This window comes from Panicum virgatum, chromosome 5K (genome assembly GCF_016808335.1).
Source record: "Panicum virgatum strain AP13 chromosome 5K, P.virgatum_v5, whole genome shotgun sequence".
Classification (NCBI taxonomy): domain Eukaryota; kingdom Viridiplantae; phylum Streptophyta; class Magnoliopsida; order Poales; family Poaceae; genus Panicum; species Panicum virgatum.
Window position 1 is genome coordinate 16,486,735 of NC_053140.1, and position 17,487 is coordinate 16,504,221.

General features: G+C 47.9%; 3 protein-coding genes and 1 pseudogene across 3 annotated transcripts; 2 read left to right on the forward strand and 2 right to left on the reverse strand.

Annotated features, from left to right (window-relative positions):
* Positions 1 to 15: 15 nt before the first annotated feature.
* Positions 16 to 702, forward strand: LOC120709743. The gene has a single exon (XM_039995401.1). The coding sequence runs from the start codon at positions 16 to 18 to the stop codon at positions 700 to 702; it is 687 nt and encodes a 228-aa protein (XP_039851335.1).
* Positions 703 to 1,796: 1,094 nt separating this feature from the next.
* LOC120709744 lies at positions 1,797 to 2,457 on the reverse strand (annotated as a pseudogene).
* Positions 2,458 to 8,365: 5,908 nt separating this feature from the next.
* Positions 8,366 to 9,868, forward strand: LOC120709745 (probable pectinesterase 29). The gene is made up of 4 exons (XM_039995403.1): positions 8,366 to 8,574; positions 8,886 to 9,057; positions 9,136 to 9,575; positions 9,669 to 9,868. Exons 1-4 carry the CDS (start codon positions 8,366 to 8,368, stop codon positions 9,826 to 9,828), a joined length of 981 nt encoding a protein of 326 aa, XP_039851337.1. The 3' UTR covers positions 9,829 to 9,868.
* Positions 9,869 to 10,307: 439 nt separating this feature from the next.
* Positions 10,308 to 16,576, reverse strand: LOC120706666 (ATP-citrate synthase beta chain protein 1). Its single transcript, XM_039991357.1, has 17 exons — positions 16,436 to 16,576; positions 14,919 to 15,030; positions 14,737 to 14,839; positions 14,547 to 14,612; positions 14,350 to 14,473; positions 13,959 to 14,093; positions 13,327 to 13,387; positions 13,160 to 13,236; positions 12,627 to 12,782; positions 12,400 to 12,528; positions 12,164 to 12,296; positions 11,894 to 12,021; positions 11,639 to 11,744; positions 11,452 to 11,528; positions 11,288 to 11,358; positions 10,892 to 11,176; positions 10,308 to 10,748 (listed from the first exon to the last, which is right to left on the reverse strand). The coding sequence occupies exons 2-17, from the start codon at positions 15,016 to 15,018 to the stop codon at positions 10,673 to 10,675; spliced, it is 1,827 nt and encodes a 608-aa protein (XP_039847291.1). The 5' UTR covers positions 15,019 to 15,030; positions 16,436 to 16,576; the 3' UTR covers positions 10,308 to 10,672.
* Positions 16,577 to 17,487: the final 911 nt, after the last annotated feature.

Below are 17,487 nucleotides of genomic sequence, written 5' to 3' on the forward strand. Positions count from 1 at the left end.
TACCAAAAAAAAAAAATGGCGAGGGCGGCGGCGATCCCGTCCGGCCACGCCTACCTCTCCGTCTCCACCTTCCGCTTCGGGTCCGTGGAGATCGCGGCCACCGTCACCCGCGACGCCGCGGTGGCGGACGCCTGGGTGCGGGGGCTCCGCGCCTCGCACCCGCGCGGCGCGCCGCTCGTGGTCGGCCTCGACTGCAAGTGGAACAAGCAGCGGCCGCGGCCCGCCGCCGCCGCCGCCGGCCGGGGCCCCGGCCCCGCGTGGACGGCGGCCCCCGGCCGGGCGGCCGTCCTCCAGCTCTGCGCGGGCGGCGGCGCCGGCTGCCTCGTCCTCCAGCTGCTCTACCTCGGGCGCGTCCCGGAGGTGCTCCGCGCGTTCCTCCGCGACCCGCGGGTGCGGTTCGTGGGCGTCGGCGTCGTGGGCGCCGCCGCGCGGCTGGCCGCCGACCACGGGCTCGCGTGCGCCGCGCCCGTGGAGCTGGCGGGGCCCTGCGACGGCTACCTGGGCCTCGCGGGCGGGGGCGGCAGGCTGCTGGGCCTCAAGGAGTACGCCAAGGAGGTGCTGGACCTCAACATGGAGAAGCCCGACGCCGTCGCCATGAGCGACTGGGAGAAGCGGGACCTGGAGCGGGGCCAGGTCGGGTACGCCGTCGTCGACGCCTACGTGTCCTACAGGCTGGGCGAGAGGGTCTTGTTGGGCCGCTGACGCGGCGCTGCATGGGCCGGCCCGTCGTCGTTCGTTCTGCTACCTGCTGAATTCGGCCGTCGCTTCGTGATCTTCTCTTGCTAACCGACGAGCAGTTCGTCGTCGTTAGTCAGATTATTCCCTGCTTTTGAGTTTGGCTCCACAGTGGAAGTTTATATGAGCAGGCTCAGGGAACATATATACACACATACAGACTCGAGTCTCTGGGAAATGATCGGTTAACGAATTGACGAGTTTAACTGTGATGTGTTGTTTACCAAAGATTCAAAGCTGAAGGATGGACATTTTCTTTGGTGTCTTTGATGATTTCCCAATGTCGCTATGCTGCATTTTGTTTGTAGAGGATCGTTCAAACTACTTTCAGTTTAGCACCATCCAGGAATGCATCGCATATGTTTTGCCCAGCATGGTGTGGATAATAGACTAAAATCGATTTGGTATCTAGAGTTCTAGAATCGCTTTTGGGCACTGTTGGACAAGGAGTGACCTTGATGCATGTGTATGCATGCTGAAATCACAGCAATTGAATTATTGGCCAAAACATCGGTGGATGACACATTTAGGAACAGAACATTTTGACTACTCGTGTTTATGTTGGTTAATCATGTCTTCTTCCATCTTCTAAAAAAGATAAATACCTTCTACCCAGCATTTTCCAATCCAATACTACATACAACTCCAACATTAGGGGGTTTCTGCATATTCGACGTTAGTGCCAAGCTTTTCTAAAATATGTTTTTTTCCGTAAAATGTCATGGCCTCACAGAACATCATGTGATAAACACAGAGACTAATTAATAGCGACCAACTAAATTAAGTTGCACATCAAGAAGTTAGAAGCAGACCTCTAATTAGCATTTTGGGAACCAAGTTGCATTGCAGATCGATCAATTAGCAAATAAGCAGAACACACTGCACGACCTTAATTAACTCAAAATAATTAGTAGCCCGATACATATAGCGACCTAAATTTAAATAGATAGTTAGGGCAAACAAAGAACACGATCGACCGAAGCAGATAACACGACAATGCCAGTGGTAATCCGACGATAGCTAGCCACGCACCGTTGATCCATCCGATCCATTCACAGTTATTAGTTGGCGCCGAGGACCCTCTCGCCCAGCTTGTAAGACACGTACGCGTCGATGCACGCGTACCGGATCTGGACCTCGTCCAGGTCATGCTTCTCCCAGTTGCTCATGGTCACGCCGCGGGGCTTCTCCATGACGAGCCCCAGCAGCTCCCTGGCGAAGCCCTTGAGCCCCAGGCCCCAGCCTCGCGCCGCCGGCGCAGCGGCACAGCCGGTCGTTGCAGCGGGACTCGAGGTCCACCGGCGCGGCGCACGCGAGGCCGTAGTCGGCGGCCAGCTTGGCGGCGTCCTCGCCGACGCCGATGCCGACGAGCCACACGCCGGGGTCGGCGAGGAGGGCCCTGACGGACGCCTGGACGCGGTCGACGTACAGGAGCTGGAGGACGAGGCAGCGGGCGCCGGCGCAGAGCTGGAGGACGGCCACCCTGGAGGTCGTCCAGCTGCGGTAGTTGGGCTTCCACTCGCAGTCCAGGCCGACGATGAGGGGCCCGCCGCCGCCGCCGCGCGGGTGATGGTCGGCGCGCACGGCGCGGACCCACTCGTCGGCGGCCGCGGCGTCGCGGGTGACCGTGGTGTCGATCGTCGCGGAGCCGAAGCGCACGGCGAGCCGAGTGGTCGGGCCGGAGGAGGCTTGGCTGCTTGGCATGGCGAAGCGCAGCGACATCTCGTGGCTAGCTAGCTGCTACGGAGGGAGAGCAATCTAGCCGCTCTGCGCGCCCTGCTCTACTGGCTTCGTTGATGAGATTGTATTGTATGGAGGTCTTGTATTTATACTGGTGCGGAACGGGCATGTATTTTCATTGTACTCGGATCCATTTCGTAACTCGGAGCGTCAGAGCGTAATCCCGAAGAGTCGTCCTCCGATCCGTTTAAGTTACCGAGCGAATCGAAAGCAGTAATTAGGTACGGGCCGGAAATTGTGGTGTGGTCGTACTGGTTTAATTTGTTCATCGGTTCCGTTGAGATGAAATTTGACCGAATACCACATTTGTTGCCGGCCGCTGGACACCCAATGGATGTTTGGAGCAAGTCACAAAATAGCTGGCGGTGAAAGCAGGCCGGGTTAGCATGGCGAGAGCAAACCTCAAAGGTGGAGTTATCGTGACCAAAGATCGGGCACCCTCGCGTATAGTTATTGAGGAGTGTCTTTGTATCCAAAGGAGTTATATCCTCGTCAGTAAGAACTACAAAATAAAATATCATTATTTTCAGGCGAAAGAGAAAATTGTTGTTTGGTGTTGTGCACTACCGGAAACTGTTCGTTTGCCGTGTGCCCAGTGGTTTTAGTGTTTGCCATGTGCAGGCCAAAGCAGCACACGATAAAGGCCAGGCACATGGCAAAGGATGTTTTTGCCGTGTGCCACTCTCCAAAATGCATGGCAAAACTCAGGCACACAGCATATGAAGACTTTTGACGTGAGCCAGCAGAAGAAACACACAGCGAAAGTGTGGCACATGGCAAACACACGTGCGTTTGCCGTGTGCCAAAAATCAAGCACTCGGCAAAACCTTAAACCCTAAACCCTTTGTCGTGTGCCCTTTGCCGTGGGCTGGGGGGGCGTCTCCAGTAGTGGTGGAGAAAATATATATATTCAGCTTGCTTCAGATCGGATTTCTGCTTCACTAGAGAGAGTGCTGGCAAATGAGCTCAACACAACAAAACAATGTTATGGAACTAAATAGGACAAACCCAATGTTGAACATATATGTTTGGCTGTCTCTCTCCTCTGCAAGGAGGATAATTTGGAGCCCACAAACTTGAAGCAATATAGCCCACAAGTCCAATGGTTGTGCATCACAGATGTACCGTGGGATACCCAATGTTGCGGTTGGGGTTGCTCCTTGAGAGAGAGTAGCAAGCAAACACAGTAGCTTCCTTTTGCATGTTGACATTGGATTGGAAAGAAGAAAGGTTACTAGATTAGCAATAAAAGGCTTCAATTCGGTGGTCTCGGTTGGAAATCGGTTCCTCGACTCTAGGGAGAAATCCCCATATTTGACCTTGACCAGATATATCTTGCAACGATGGTGCACGCGTGCTATTTCTTGTTGGTGTTGTCTTTGGGAGCATTTCTCGTAGTTCGAGTGTATTGTGGTGCACAAACTGAAGATTGATATAGTCTTCTAAGATTAATAATGAAGATTGATATAGTCTTCTAAAAGTAATAAAGTCTCGCTCATCTTAAAGATCCCCATGTTCTTGTAAAGGGAACCAAATGTCTTATTTTTAAAGGTTTGATGACACTTTCAGAAGTAACACATAATTTATGTTACCCGCGTTACACGGATTCAGTATATATATATATATATATATATATATATATATATATATATATATATATATATATATATATATATGCTTAAGAAGACAAAAAAAAACTCGACATAATTTAGTCTAGGCACACCGGAGGCTCGACCACTTAGGCCGCCTCCAACAGTGCGGTCGAAATTGTATGCCTGCATGGAGGGAAGTGATAATAATAAAAAAGAGGAATTCTCTTGGGTGCCCTTCAGATCTTGCTGTCTCCGGTAAATGCGCTCTTTGGTGGCCACGGGAAACATGTCATGCACTAACGGGGAACCAAACGCTAGCGCAGCAAGATTCACGGCTTTTCCCCCCTCCAGCTAGCACAAACTAACGATGTCGTCGCCCACCAGAGGAGGCCTTAAAGAGCAAATCAACGTAATTAAGTGTTGATCTGGTATATATTGTCTTGAAGCATACAACTATTTTGCAGTAATTACACGTACAGGTATCAGATTTTGTACACGGTAATTTGCTGCATCCGCCACTATATGCACCACAGCACGCCCTCAACATGGAGCGTGTGATCCGCAAGCCTGATTCACGCGCAGCCATCAGATCAGGCCGTGCCGCGCGCAGCCACATCTGACATCTCGCACTCGCATCCAGCGACCTCCCGGTCGTCGAAAACGCCTCACCAATCTTGTAAGCAGGGATGGTCCCACTTTTTTTGAGTCAGTGAGTCGACCCAAATAAATTTGATAAAATGAACTAAAATGGCATGCTATGTAATTAGTTTGGGAGAAAAAATAAACTAAAATAAGAAATACAATAACATAAATGGGCACCCACTTGCATCCCTACTTGTAAGCCAACTATCCCCCGTGCCCCACGCCGCCGTTTGTCCTCCGCCCCCAACCGCCTCCGGCCACCGTCCGGGCGGCGACAGTGGCGGCCCCTGGGCTGCGCTGAAGTCAGCCTAGCCCGCGCCTCCTCTCTCTCTCTCCTACCTCCCTCCTCCCCTCGGCCTGCGTCCTCGCCTTTCTTCGCCGCCGCCGGCCGCCGGGGCCGGACTCGGGCCCCCATGGCCGGATCTGCCGATGCACGCTGCGGCCTGCCCCGTCGTCTACTCGGCTCTTGGCTGCTCGCCCTCGGGTGGCTGGGGCCCCTTGTCGTACCGCCGCCACCTCGGGGGATCGGGCCCCTGGCCGCACCACCGCCGCTCGCTCAGGACGGTCCGCCGCCGCCTCGTGGGGGCTGGGACCGCGACCGCGTCGCCGCCGCCGACTCGTCAGGGCCGAGGGGCTGCCGCCGCTCGCTCAGGGCGGTCCGCCGCCGCCTCGTGGTGGCTGGGGCCGCGATCGCACCGCCGCTCGCCTTGGGGCCTCGTCTCGTGCCGCTTTTGTGGGGATGGGATGCCGGCGGCCGGCCTCCATTGGAGCAGTGGCCTCCTGTCCCCCGGCCGGTCGGTTTCAGGTTAGGATTGGGGTGAAGGCGAAAGCCTTGGTTCGCTTTCGGGCCGGTGACGGCGACACCCGAGGGCGTCGGACATCGCTTACCTAGTTGAAGGCGTCACTCTCTCCCCCTATGCCCTCCTCGGTTGGACATCGACGGCGCCTTTTGCGGCACTCCCTCCCTGGCCGTGTGTCAGCCGTCGGCTCTGGGTTGGAAAGGGGCGGTGGCGAAAGCCTTGGATGCGCTTGCGGACCGATGACGACGACGCCCTCGGGTGCCGTTTACCTTCTTGAAGGCGTCATCCTTCCGCCCTTTTCCTCCCTCTCCAGCTTGCCTTCCAGGTGAAAACCTTGACCATGTTGGTAGGATGACGACGGCGCCTTTGGTGTTGTTTCCTTCCTAGAGGCGTTGTCTTGGAAGTCTTGCTGGTGGCGGTCATCTGCTCTGCTCGGAGAGTTTCTGCTTCTGCGCCTGCCTTCGCTCCGTTTTATCTGCATCGTCCGGGTCGCACTTGGTCGTCAGATTCTCTTCGCTGGTGGATGCTTTGGCGTCGTTCCGGTCTGACGAATGCTTTGCCATCATCATCGCGTTGGTTCATGTTGCTTTGGGCGGATGCTTTGCCGTCGTGGTTGGTTGTTTGAGTGGATGTTTTGCCACCTTTGTTTGATCGTTGACCTTTGCACCCCCGGACGTTGTTGTTTCTGCTAGCAGGTTTACTTGTAGGGTTCTGGTTAGAGGAGTGGGTTGTGTACTTTGTCTTCTCCGTGTTGTTTTGCTGTTGTTCGTGTTGTCGTTGTATTTTCTCGTTTCTGTGTATGTTTTTTCCAGTATTTTTCTATTTTTAGTCCTTTGTGCTTTTGTGCTGGTCAAACTCTATTTTGTCGCATTAAAATTTTGTCTGTAACTACTTTTCTTTTAATGAAAAACGTGCTCAGGTACGGTTGCGAAAAAAAATCTTGTAAGCCACATGGACGCAGGCCTAATCCAGTCGCTTCTCGCAAGGTCTTTCGTGGGCTTCCAATCGCAGTCGAGGCCGACGACAAGCGGCCTAGCCGGCCTTGCTGGTGGCATGCTCGCTAGGACTCCGCTGACCCACTCGGCAGCGACCCAGCACTGGTCACAAAGTTTAACTAAAGCAACTGAGTCGACGAACACTTATTAGTGGAGTATAATTAGCATTCGACTATTCGTGAAAAAACGCTGCACATCGACTTTGAGATAATGAGGGTAAAATAAGTCATACAAAAAAGGCAACGTTTATATATTGAGAGGGCACATAACTTACTCCCTCCGTTTTAGAACATAGGTACGGTTAGAATTTTTCAAAGCAAAACATTTTCAATTTTAAAGATAAATAGAAAAATAATCATCTCTATCTCTACTATTTTTAAAGCAAGCAATAATTCTACGGTTCGTCAATTGAATCCCAATCGGAATACTAATCGAAACCTGAACAAATCAATCTGAATTCCAATCGAAACCCAGATAATCAATACCTCGCATGGTCACAGCACGATTTGTACACAGAATGTAAGAGCACAAAATTGATAGTATGGTGGTCTCTTGTAGGTCTGGGTAAAATTAATTACGCATAACAACGCACGCGCAGTATACTAGTAGAGGTTAATAACATAAAAATTATGTTAGTATATTTATCTTGAAACCAACTATTATAACATGTAATCTTTTTTATTTGAAATAATTTATTTTTAGAGATATTGTTAGTTAAAGTTAAAAAGTTTGACTTTAAAAAAACTAAAGGTAGCTATAGTTCTAGAGGAAGGGAGCAGTAAATTACTGCTACTACTGCTGCTACAAAAATATGTATTTCACAGTTTTTACCACTGCATGATGCTGCTGGAAAAATAGTGGACCAAAATGTAAATTAGAAGCATGCATGCGTTAGAGGCTACGCGATCAGACGTTACGTTAACGTTGCAACTCCCTGGTGACCTCATTATTACTTCCGCAGAACGGTTTTCAAATACAGAACTCCCTGGTCGTCCTTTTACCGAGTGAGTCAATCAATAATTACATAACGAAAAAAATTCTTAAGTCCATCTAGGAGTATACTCCAAAAAGACGGAGTAAGAATAGTCTTAGTGCAACTACTAAGATTGAGAACTAGATAATTGTACCGACTGAGTTTCATGGGATGAAACTTCTCTCTTATCCTATAAAACTCTCTTCTTCTTCTCTCCTCACCATGTTAGCAAAATTGATGATGTGATATAGAATTTTAATGTCATAAAACTCTTCATAAAACTCCATTAAGACTGGCCTAATATATCTCGTTAATCAAAACAGATTGGAGCTAGTACAACAACAGTACGTCTTATATTTTATACCTACTGTTTGGTAACCTGGAATGACAACTTTATTTAAGCACTCATCATGCCTAAATTTGCCCCTTAGCTTGCGGGCCAGTAATTAATCATGGAGGTGAAATTCTAAATTGTGTCAAGGTTCCGCACGACTTGAGTTTGAATCAGTGGCTTGTGATACAGTACTACTACAAACTGAGAACCATGCAAAGACACATTTTTGAACCTCCATGAAGCTTTTGGAAAGCAAGGACGACGCGAAGGAGCCGCAGCAGTGTCTGCCTGGACAAAGCAAAAATCACGTGAGATACGCATTCGCGCACAGATTAAAGACGGAAACATGGGAAAACCGAAATGAGTAGTTGCCTAATCGCAGTAGTTCAGCCATGGCGAGAATTGATACGTTTCCAAACTCGCCCCCGGATTTACTCTCTTGTGCTTCGTCCCTGCTCCCCCATCATCTGCTGGCCGGTTAGTCTTCCGATCATCATCACGGCAGCAACATGAAGCTCCGGCGGCTAGTAGGGCCATCTCTCTCTGCCGGAACAATGGCGCTGGCCGCTGCGCTCGCCGTGCTGGCTTCCATGGCCGCCGTGCTGCCTCGGGGCCGCTGCGACGCCGCGGGCACCGTGGCGCGGACCATCTTCGTCAGCCGGAACGGGAGCGCCGACTTCGAGTCCGTCCAGCGCGCCGTCGACTCCGTCCCGTTCGGCAACGGCCAGTGGATCCGAGTTCACGTCGCCGCTGGCGTCTACAAGTAAGTGAATCACGCATCCCTCGTGCTGTTGTAGTTTGAATAATCTAGTGGTTTTATTTCGTTCAGAGTGTTCTTGCATTTGTAGATTGTTTCGTTCTACTTGTACACGATATTGAATCTTAATCAAGAATTTGTCGAGTGTTTTCAGTTTGAGATTTATATATATGCTGCGGCGTTCCGTCCAGATTCGCTCCATTTTCATATCCATGTTTCATTTTCAGTTAATTTTCTTGTGTACTGTAACATCCTCAATCAAGTAGTAATGAAGCTAATTCTGCCTCTGTGTTTGGTGATGGCGCATGCACGCGAAGCGAGAAGGTGATCATACCTCAGAACAAGAGCTTCATCCTGCTGGAAGGCGAGGGGAGGCAGCAGACGTCGATCGAGTGGGCGGACCACGCCGGCGGGGACTCGAGCACCGCCGACTCGCCGACGTTCGCCGCGCACTCCGCCGACTTCGTGGCCCGCGACATCACCTTCAAGGTCCGTCGTCGTCGTCTCCATCTAATCAATCAAACCTCCCCGGCGGCTGCCGCTCACGCGATGGGATTATTGCTGCAGAACTCGTACGGCGGGGACGGCGGGACGTCGCCGGCGGTGGCGGCGCTGGTGTCCGGCGACCGGTCGTCGTTCTACCGGTGCGGCTTCGTGGGCGTCCAGGACACGCTGGGCGACATGGACGGGCGGCACTACTACGAGGCGTGCTACATCGAGGGCGCCACGGACTTCATCTTCGGCGACGGCCAGTCCATCTTCCAGGGCTGCGACATCCGGACGGCGCCGGCGCCGGTGTCGTCGCCCGGGTTCATCACGGCGCAGGGCCGGCAGAGCGAGGCCGACACGAGCGGCTTCGTGTTCCGGGGCTGCACCGTGCGGGGCGACACGCCGGCGTACCTGGGCCGCGCCTGGCGCCGCTACGCCAGGGTCATCTTCTACCGGACCGACATGTCCGGCGTCGTCGTCAGCCAGGGATGGGACGCCTGGGACTACAAGGGCAGGGAGTGAGTAGTGGCAACTGGCACGGCCGGCGGGGTCGTGTTGTTTGATCGGTTGGTCGCGGTGTGCCACAAGTCTGATTGGTTTGCTCGTTACAGGGAGACGCTGACGATGGTGGAGGCGGGGTGCACGGGGCAGGGGTCCAACCGGACGGAGCGGGTGCCGTGGACCAAGGCGTTGAGCGACGGCGAGCTCGCAAAGTTCGTCGACCTCTCCTACATCTCCGGCGACGGCTGGCTCGACGCGCAGCCACGGTAGTCAGCTGGCCGGCAATAACGATGATATAGATATGCAAATTTACTGGCGTTTGTGTCAGTGAAAATGGTAACTGGTGTTGCTTGACCTCATGATCGATCTTTTGTTTGCAATGAGGAAATCAGAGGGAGGGGAAAAGGGATATGGAGAATGTAAGAGCAACTCCAGCAAACTCTCTAAACAGTCCCTTATCCCAAGTTTAGAGAGCTAAGAAAAAAAAACACTCCAGCAGACCATCTACTCCACCCTCTATTTTGGGGAGGCCTCCAAAATCCCTCCACCCTTCATTCCTAAGGGTATCTAGAGAACCCTCTGTTATATTTTGAAATTGAGGTTTATTACTGGAGTTGAAACAAATTTATAAGCCCCTAAAAAATAAACAGACCTCATTTAACATTTAGAGGCTATTGCTGGAGTTGCTCTAACCAATGTAAAACAATCCAACTCATGACCGTCAGCATGCGCAGCAGAGACCATAAAAAATGCAAAATGCCAAATTCTATTGCCCGAAAATGAATTTATAAACGAAACAACTCAGAGGGCTAGCACCAGACTTCATTTTGAGGGAAAACTTCTTTGCTGAGGCCTTGTCGTGAAACAACAACGAAAATATCATATGGCCTCTAACGGTTCATTTTGCTCGACAAAAATCAGGACTAGAGACTTGAATTTGCAACACATAAAACACACAGGCTAGCGCTGACTAGTGATGTTCCTCTCTCTCCTAGTTTTACCATCAATCACAACTTCCAACTTTTATGCAACTGTGCTCGAGTTTACGAAGTGTACAGATAGCTGGAAGCCCTAGGTGACAGTAATAATTCCGTGCACAAAGAATGATTCTATCTCACTTGGTGTAGAGGACATCCTCCCATGGGTGACGGTAGAGTGGCTGCTTGAGCCTCTTCTGGTCAAAAGTATGCCTGTGAATCCAAGAGCCGCATTTGTTCAGAAAAGTGAGTGATTACAAAACCAAAAACTAGAAATAAAAAATGTAACTGCAACATACACAATCATTAGATAGCAAAACCACAGAGAAATGTCAATAATCAATAACAGGACTCACCCAATCAGACCAATTGAACGTGCAAGGACGAAGAGCCCATTAAGATAACCAATCTCGACAATCTCATCGATCTCCTGTTTGGTGAACATTCCACTTCCAGATAGAAGATCCAAGAAAAGCGACCCGATCGCACCATCGACATTCAGGACCAAATTATTGGCTTTCGACAAGGTGTAGGTCTCAACCTGAACAGCATATTCCATGTACTTGACTGAAGGGAAATGTGTGTGAGCATATTTTTGTAGAAGCTGCACACGCTTGTCCCTGTTGTCCCTGCTCTTGATCCTAATCCACAGACAAGTGAACTTAGTGCAAGATCAAATGGATAACTGCTTGTATTTTTCCAGTGCAAATACTTTTTATGATAACATCACGAAAAGGCTGCACGTGCGATACCTGTGACCAATCCCAGGGACACGGATACCCTTCTTTTTCATGCCTTCAACAAACTCGTAAGGCGTGAGACCCTGCAACCAATTGATACAGACCCATTAGAGTGATTAATCAATATAAGAAACATGGAGATGCTATAAACAAAAGTAGAATCTAAGTTGGCTCACCCTATCATATGCATCTTTGAAGTATCGGGCGGCATCATCAATTGCTCCACCGAAACGGGGACCAATTGTCAATAATCCTGCAACAACAGCATTCCATCTTAATGTTTCAACCATAAATATTGGTAGTTCATGCAACAGTGCCCCAAATGGTAAAAGTTTTTCATGTAGAAATCAAATAAAAGCTCACCAGACACCAAGCTGGAAACAAGGTCCTTTCCAGCCCTAGCAGTAACTATAGAGTTATGAGCACCGGACACACATGGACCGTGGTCAGCGCAAAGCATGATGCATATCTGGAGACACATGAAAACCCCTTTTATATCAAATGAACTCCAGAATAGAAAATTAATGCTGGTTAGAATTATCAATCACTAGTACAACTTTAACCCTCTGAAGAAGATAGGATAATACCATCAGTAAGACATATATGCCCATAACTTACCTCAATAAACTGAGTGCAATAGCGAGGAAGGCTGCGCTTGAACCACAAGAGAGAGATAACATCACCAACACCATAACCCTGTTCAATAATTGTAGACATAGGGACACCAGCATAGCATGGTTCCTCGCCTGCATCGCAAGCATGCACCCAAAATTACCTCCTCAGTTTTTTTTTTTTGAGGATAATTACCTCCTCAGTTCAAAGTGGGGAGAGACAGACAAATGTCAAACTTAGAGCACAAATAGAACACAAAGGCACCACCAATCTAACCTCTGTCATCAGAGATAGTGGAGATGATGTGGGTAGGAGCCCGGACCTTCCCACTCTTGATTGCAGTTTTAAGGTCCTCGGGAATGGGAGGAGGTGTAATTTCAGTCACAGGAGAAATCTTTCCTTCCTCAGCCTGTCAAATATATTTACCCTCAAAAGCTTGATTCTCATATTCCTGATTATCCAATACTAGTGCTTGGAAGACAATCACAATGCAGAAGACCTCATCAACGTACCAGTTTGTCAAATGTCTCCTTAATAGCACTTTCGAGAGCTTCATATGAAGTAGGCACAATTGCCCCAGCTTCCCTTAGTGCCTGATTCTTAGCTTGGGCAGATTCCAACTCACCACCACTCTTTGCACCCTATTATATCCCCAAAAAAGATCACTGAATAGTAAATATACCGTCCTTCTGACAGAAATAAGGGGAAAGATAAATGCAAATAGTTATTTCAAACTTACAGCATGGCCAAACTGCACTTCTGATTTGAATAGACGTGCGCACGTTCCACTAACCCATGCAACAACTGGTTTCTGAACCTTTCCTTGTTTCAAGGCTTCAACAAGTGAATACTCATCTTTTCCACCAAGCTCCCCAAGAACAACCATCATTTTAACCTAAAGCCAACAAACATGGAGTACAAGAAGTTATTGGTATAGTAATGCTCCATGCATGAGTTACAAATGGTAGATGTCCAACATTAAGTTGAAAGCTTTTTTTTACGCTGAACAATCTACAAGTCCTAAGATTTTGTTGGGATGTAAAGGTGTGCAGGACTACAGTACAGGAGTAGTCTAAGAAAAAAAGAGAGCAAAAAGCATGTGACCAAGTCAAACAGCAACAATAATGACAGTTTATTGATGCCACATGACACCAACACAGACAGGAGATATAAATTAGTCAATCATTGGAGAGTTCACCATAAAGATCATTGATGAATAAGCATAGCGCACTAATTTCCATATAAAGATCTAAACCAGTTCAAGTGTCGAACCTGTGGTATGTTATTAAAACGCAGAATGTGATCAGACAGAGTTGATCCAGGGAAAACATCTCCTCCAATTGCAATTCCTGATTACATCAAAAAAATTGTTAGCACGCATGCATTTTTCATGAGCATAGAAATATTAAAATATTTGCATTTCTGGACAACTGTGTTACCTTCATAAATACCATCTGTCACTCGCGCAATGGTGTTGTAGAGCTCATTTGACATACCACCCTGTTGGTGTAAAGAAATGTTAGTTTGTCATAGCCCCATTGGCGTTTGCGATGGTTTATAATCATTCAAAATGACACAGAATATACAAATGAAAATGAAATATACTAGCGAGTGAGTCAGAAATAGGATAGGCACAAACTTAGTAGTTCAGGCAACAAAAAATAATTGCATACATGATACATTTGCATGTTCTAGCTAAACATAAAGCCAAGCATCATGTTCTACATTCAAAATTCTAGAAAGCTGCTTAGCGCATGATATACATTCTACAATACTTTCATCTGCTAAGAAACAGAACATTAGCTCCTTCTTAGCATCAGATAGACATTTAAGTATTCATGTTGACAAGCTAGAACATTAGTTTCTTTTACTACAACTGTAATTACTTGAACCATTTTGATATTTCTGTTGTTTTCTTTACGTGCTCTTTTTGGTGTCTGTAGCTCTTGTTCGGTTTCATCTCTAGCTTACCCCAGATTACTTGGGAAAACAAGGGTTTTGTTGCTGCTCATGTTGTTGTTGTATGTAGACAAGTAAACAAAATAATGAAAGAAGGGTATAAAGGCACTACCGATTTAGACACAAAACCGACAGATCCAGGCCTATAAAGCTTGCACTGAATTATGTTGTCAATGGTTCCGGCAGTATCACCAATCTTAAAAGCACCAGCTTGAATTCCTCCAACTGTTGCAGGTCCAATGATGACCTACAAATAATACTAAAACTGCTTAACAAATGTAAGGGACAAATATGCAGATGCCAGATAGGACATGGAGTGTGCGTGTGCCAATAGGCAATAGCAATATCTAGATGAACCAGAAGCCATTTTATTTTATAAACTTCTCCAGATGGATGTGATCTTTATTGATATGAAATGAGAATCTATTGATTTATGATGATAGTCCATAGATGATTCCTCAGGTCCACAAAAGCAGTTTGTTCATGTAAAGCTTAGTCCTTACCTTGTTATTAGCACGTGCATAACTAATTAGCTGCTTTGCATCTGATTCAGGAACACCCTCCGCGATAATGGCTACAACTCTTATTGTTGGCTGCTTCAAAGCTGACATTGAAGAAGCAGCGGCACTGCGAAATAAGCAAGTATTGTTAGCATGTAGTTACTCAAGACCATGCACTCTTTCGCAAACGAATAGCTAACCTCCGGAAGGATGCAAAGTTGATAAATACATCAGCTGTTGGGTGCGCATTGCAGGCAGCTTCAATTCTACAAAAGATATGTAAGTAATTACCAGGTTGTGCTAATAATTAGATACCAGACTCATCTCCACCTAAAATAGAACTATTTTCTTGCTCAATGAAATGGTCATACAAGGACCTAGAGAACTTACGTAGGATGAACTGGAATAGCAATTTCCTCTTGTCCAAAGAAAAGTTTCTGAAAACCATCAGAACCAGGATTGATTATTCCAGCAACAGAAGGTGTTTCTCTCCCTATAAAGAAGCAAAGAGTCAGTAAGGAAGAAGTAAATTAGGAATTCAATTCAGACAAGAATAAAGGCCAGATGTGTACCACAGAGGAAGTCAAAATCAAGCATCCGCTGGATCGGAAGTTGCTTGTAATTGTAGAATAATGCTTGGGTAGTTTTCGAGAAAAGTTGGCCTGTCGCCATGATTTACTTCACCTGTAGAAAAAAGGAATTAGAATGTGATAACAAAGAATAGTTTACGGAACACATAATTCAAATCATGATAAATAAGCCCCTCCGCAGTCCTTGTATCAATGCTTGCACAAAGACTTGAACTGTTGAATGGATGGCACGACTAAACAAATTGGGAAACAAAACTTCCAGGCAATATTTATTATGCTTAGACAACCACTAATGGTCAAAACACACTACTCGAGAAAGTATTATTTTCAATAATTGCTTTCTAAACATCCAATATTTAATTGGAGGACTAGAGCTAATTCTACCTCTCAATAACCATCAAGACAAGGAATCATTTTCAGTGATCACAAAGAATGAATTGCAGGCAAAACTTATAACAAAAAAAAAGCATTCACAGTGCTAAGTAAGCTATAAAGAAATTATGCAATTACAATATGACCATATTAAAAAGACAAAAGCACTTAACAAGACAGGGCACTCAGATCTAAGTGTAAGCTACACCAGACAATCCCAGCGAAAGTATAACGTAAAGGAGCTGAAATCGTAGCAGCAAATACGACGTCAAAGTACGACAAACCAGAACATTTTATTGGCATCATTGCCCCCAGTTACTTCCATTATTCATCAATGCCAAAATGGAGCAAAAAATACATTACAACCTGCAACATATGATTTGTCCAAATCTCATTGTTTCTCTAAGATCGAGTCTGCCGGTTATCAAATTCAAATCCAAGTATTGGTAATGCTACTATTCTCGATGTCCGAATCTTTCTTTTTCTTTTAACGCCAGAATCCACGAGTCGTCAAATTCAAACCCCCTGTACCGATAACGCCACCATTCCCGCAAGATCATACCAGGATTCTTCCAGTCATCACTTGCGAAACAGGTTACAACGAGCAAAATCGACCACTAGCAACTTAATCAGCCAGAACCGAGTATCAGAGTTAACTTCCGAAACACGACAAATTTAAACCCTCGCTAATTCCCAGACCCAAAGCCCACCAAATCCAGCGCTACCAAACCGCGAGATCTCCTCAGATCCATACAAAATCAGCAGCCCCGAAGTCCAAATCACCAGTACCCGACAAAGCCCCCACGCCTCCTCGTGATACTACCACCGGCGCAGCAATCAGGCCGAGCTCGCGCGACGGGACCGCTGCCCGGTCGAATTCAGATCGCACCGCCGCATGACGGCAGGCCCATTCCCACCGGAACCGACTAAATCCCGCGCGAGCCGCGAGATCCCCGCGGCACCCCGCGGCCAGCGGCGCACGCGGATCCTCAGATCCGCGGCCCGGCGATCCGCGCCGCCGAGCGTTCAGCCTAATGCCGCGCAGAGCGAGCCGCAGCAGCAGCAGCGGAAGCAGAAGGAGCAGCGGGAGAGCGTGCATGTCGCGGGCGGGGGTGGGAGCTGCAAACCTTCCGAAGCAGGGGGGGCGAAGAAGCCAGGCGTGGCCGGAGGGGGAGGCGGGATTTCGCCGGGAGATCAGTGGTGCGTCGCTGGGGCGGGTGGGCGGGCGGAGCGGAGCTGGGACGGAAGCAGAGGGATTTTATAGTGGCGGGTGGAGGATGCGGGGGCGCCGGTGAGGAGTAGGCGAGGCGAGCGACGCACTCCCCATCTACCCACGCGAGCCACGAGCACCGCCGCCGCGAGGACTGTCTGGACCGGGTCCATGAGCCGTGGTAATTGACTGCTGGCTGGCCGGAACTGCAAGGATGGGTGTCAGCGGCAGCCGTACATGTAGTTTTTGGGCTCTCATCCCATAAATCTCGTAAACGCAAAAAAAATATCACATCGAATATTTCGACAAATGCATAGAGTACTAAATGAAGTTTATTTATAAATCTTTTTGCATTGATGGGCTATAAATCGCGAGACGAATCTAATGAGCCTACTTAATCTATGATTTGCAACAGTGATGCTAAACACCCATCCGCTAATTATAGATTAATCATGGATTAATTAGCATCATTAGATTCGTCTCGCGATTTACAACCCATCTGTGCAAAAAGTTTTGTAAATAGACTTCATTTAGTACTTCAAATTAGCAAGATTCTTTCAAAAAAAAATTACATTTCAACTAAACAGGACCTTGGTCACACGAACTCTGTTTTGGACTCGTTGTCAAAAAAGAAAAAACTCTGTTTTGGACTTAATTTTGGTCATACGAACTCTGTTTTGGACCGGTACATGTTTGAACATTAGCACGTCGTGGAAGTTTTTTTTTAAGGCGTGCAGTGCGTGCAAGATTAGTTCCGGTTCAACTGCCCCCTTGTTTGGCTCCACGTTCCGCCACTGTTGACAAGTGGCTACGTGTTTTAGCATGTGTTCATTTCTTAAATTTGTCGTTATTAAGAATTATCATCCGATGCTAAAAACAGAATTGTGTAATATATAGGATTGTCTATTGATGTGCAAGGAGGGATCACTCCTACTTCATCACAAAGATGTGTACTTTATAATAAAAATA

Coding starts and splice junctions, on each gene's coding strand:
- LOC120709743 (XM_039995401.1), top strand. CDS start 16: ATGGCGAGGGCGGCGGCGATCCCGTCCGGCCACGCCTACCTCTCCGTC.
- LOC120709745 (XM_039995403.1), top strand. CDS start 8,366: ATGGCGCTGGCCGCTGCGCTCGCCGTGCTGGCTTCCATGGCCGCCGTG. Junction 8,575..8,885: donor GTCGCCGCTGGCGTCTACAA/GTAAGTGAATCA, acceptor ATGCACGCGAAG/CGAGAAGGTGATCATACCTC. Junction 9,576..9,668: donor TGGGACTACAAGGGCAGGGA/GTGAGTAGTGGC, acceptor TGCTCGTTACAG/GGAGACGCTGACGATGGTGG.
- LOC120706666 (XM_039991357.1), bottom strand. CDS start 15,018: ATGGCGACAGGCCAACTTTTCTCGAAAACTACCCAAGCATTATTCTAC. Junction 13,388..13,958: donor TCGGTTTTGTGTCTAAATCG/GTAGTGCCTTTA, acceptor TTACACCAACAG/GGTGGTATGTCAAATGAGCT. Junction 12,297..12,399: donor AGGAGACATTTGACAAACTG/GTACGTTGATGA, acceptor TATATTTGACAG/GCTGAGGAAGGAAAGATTTC.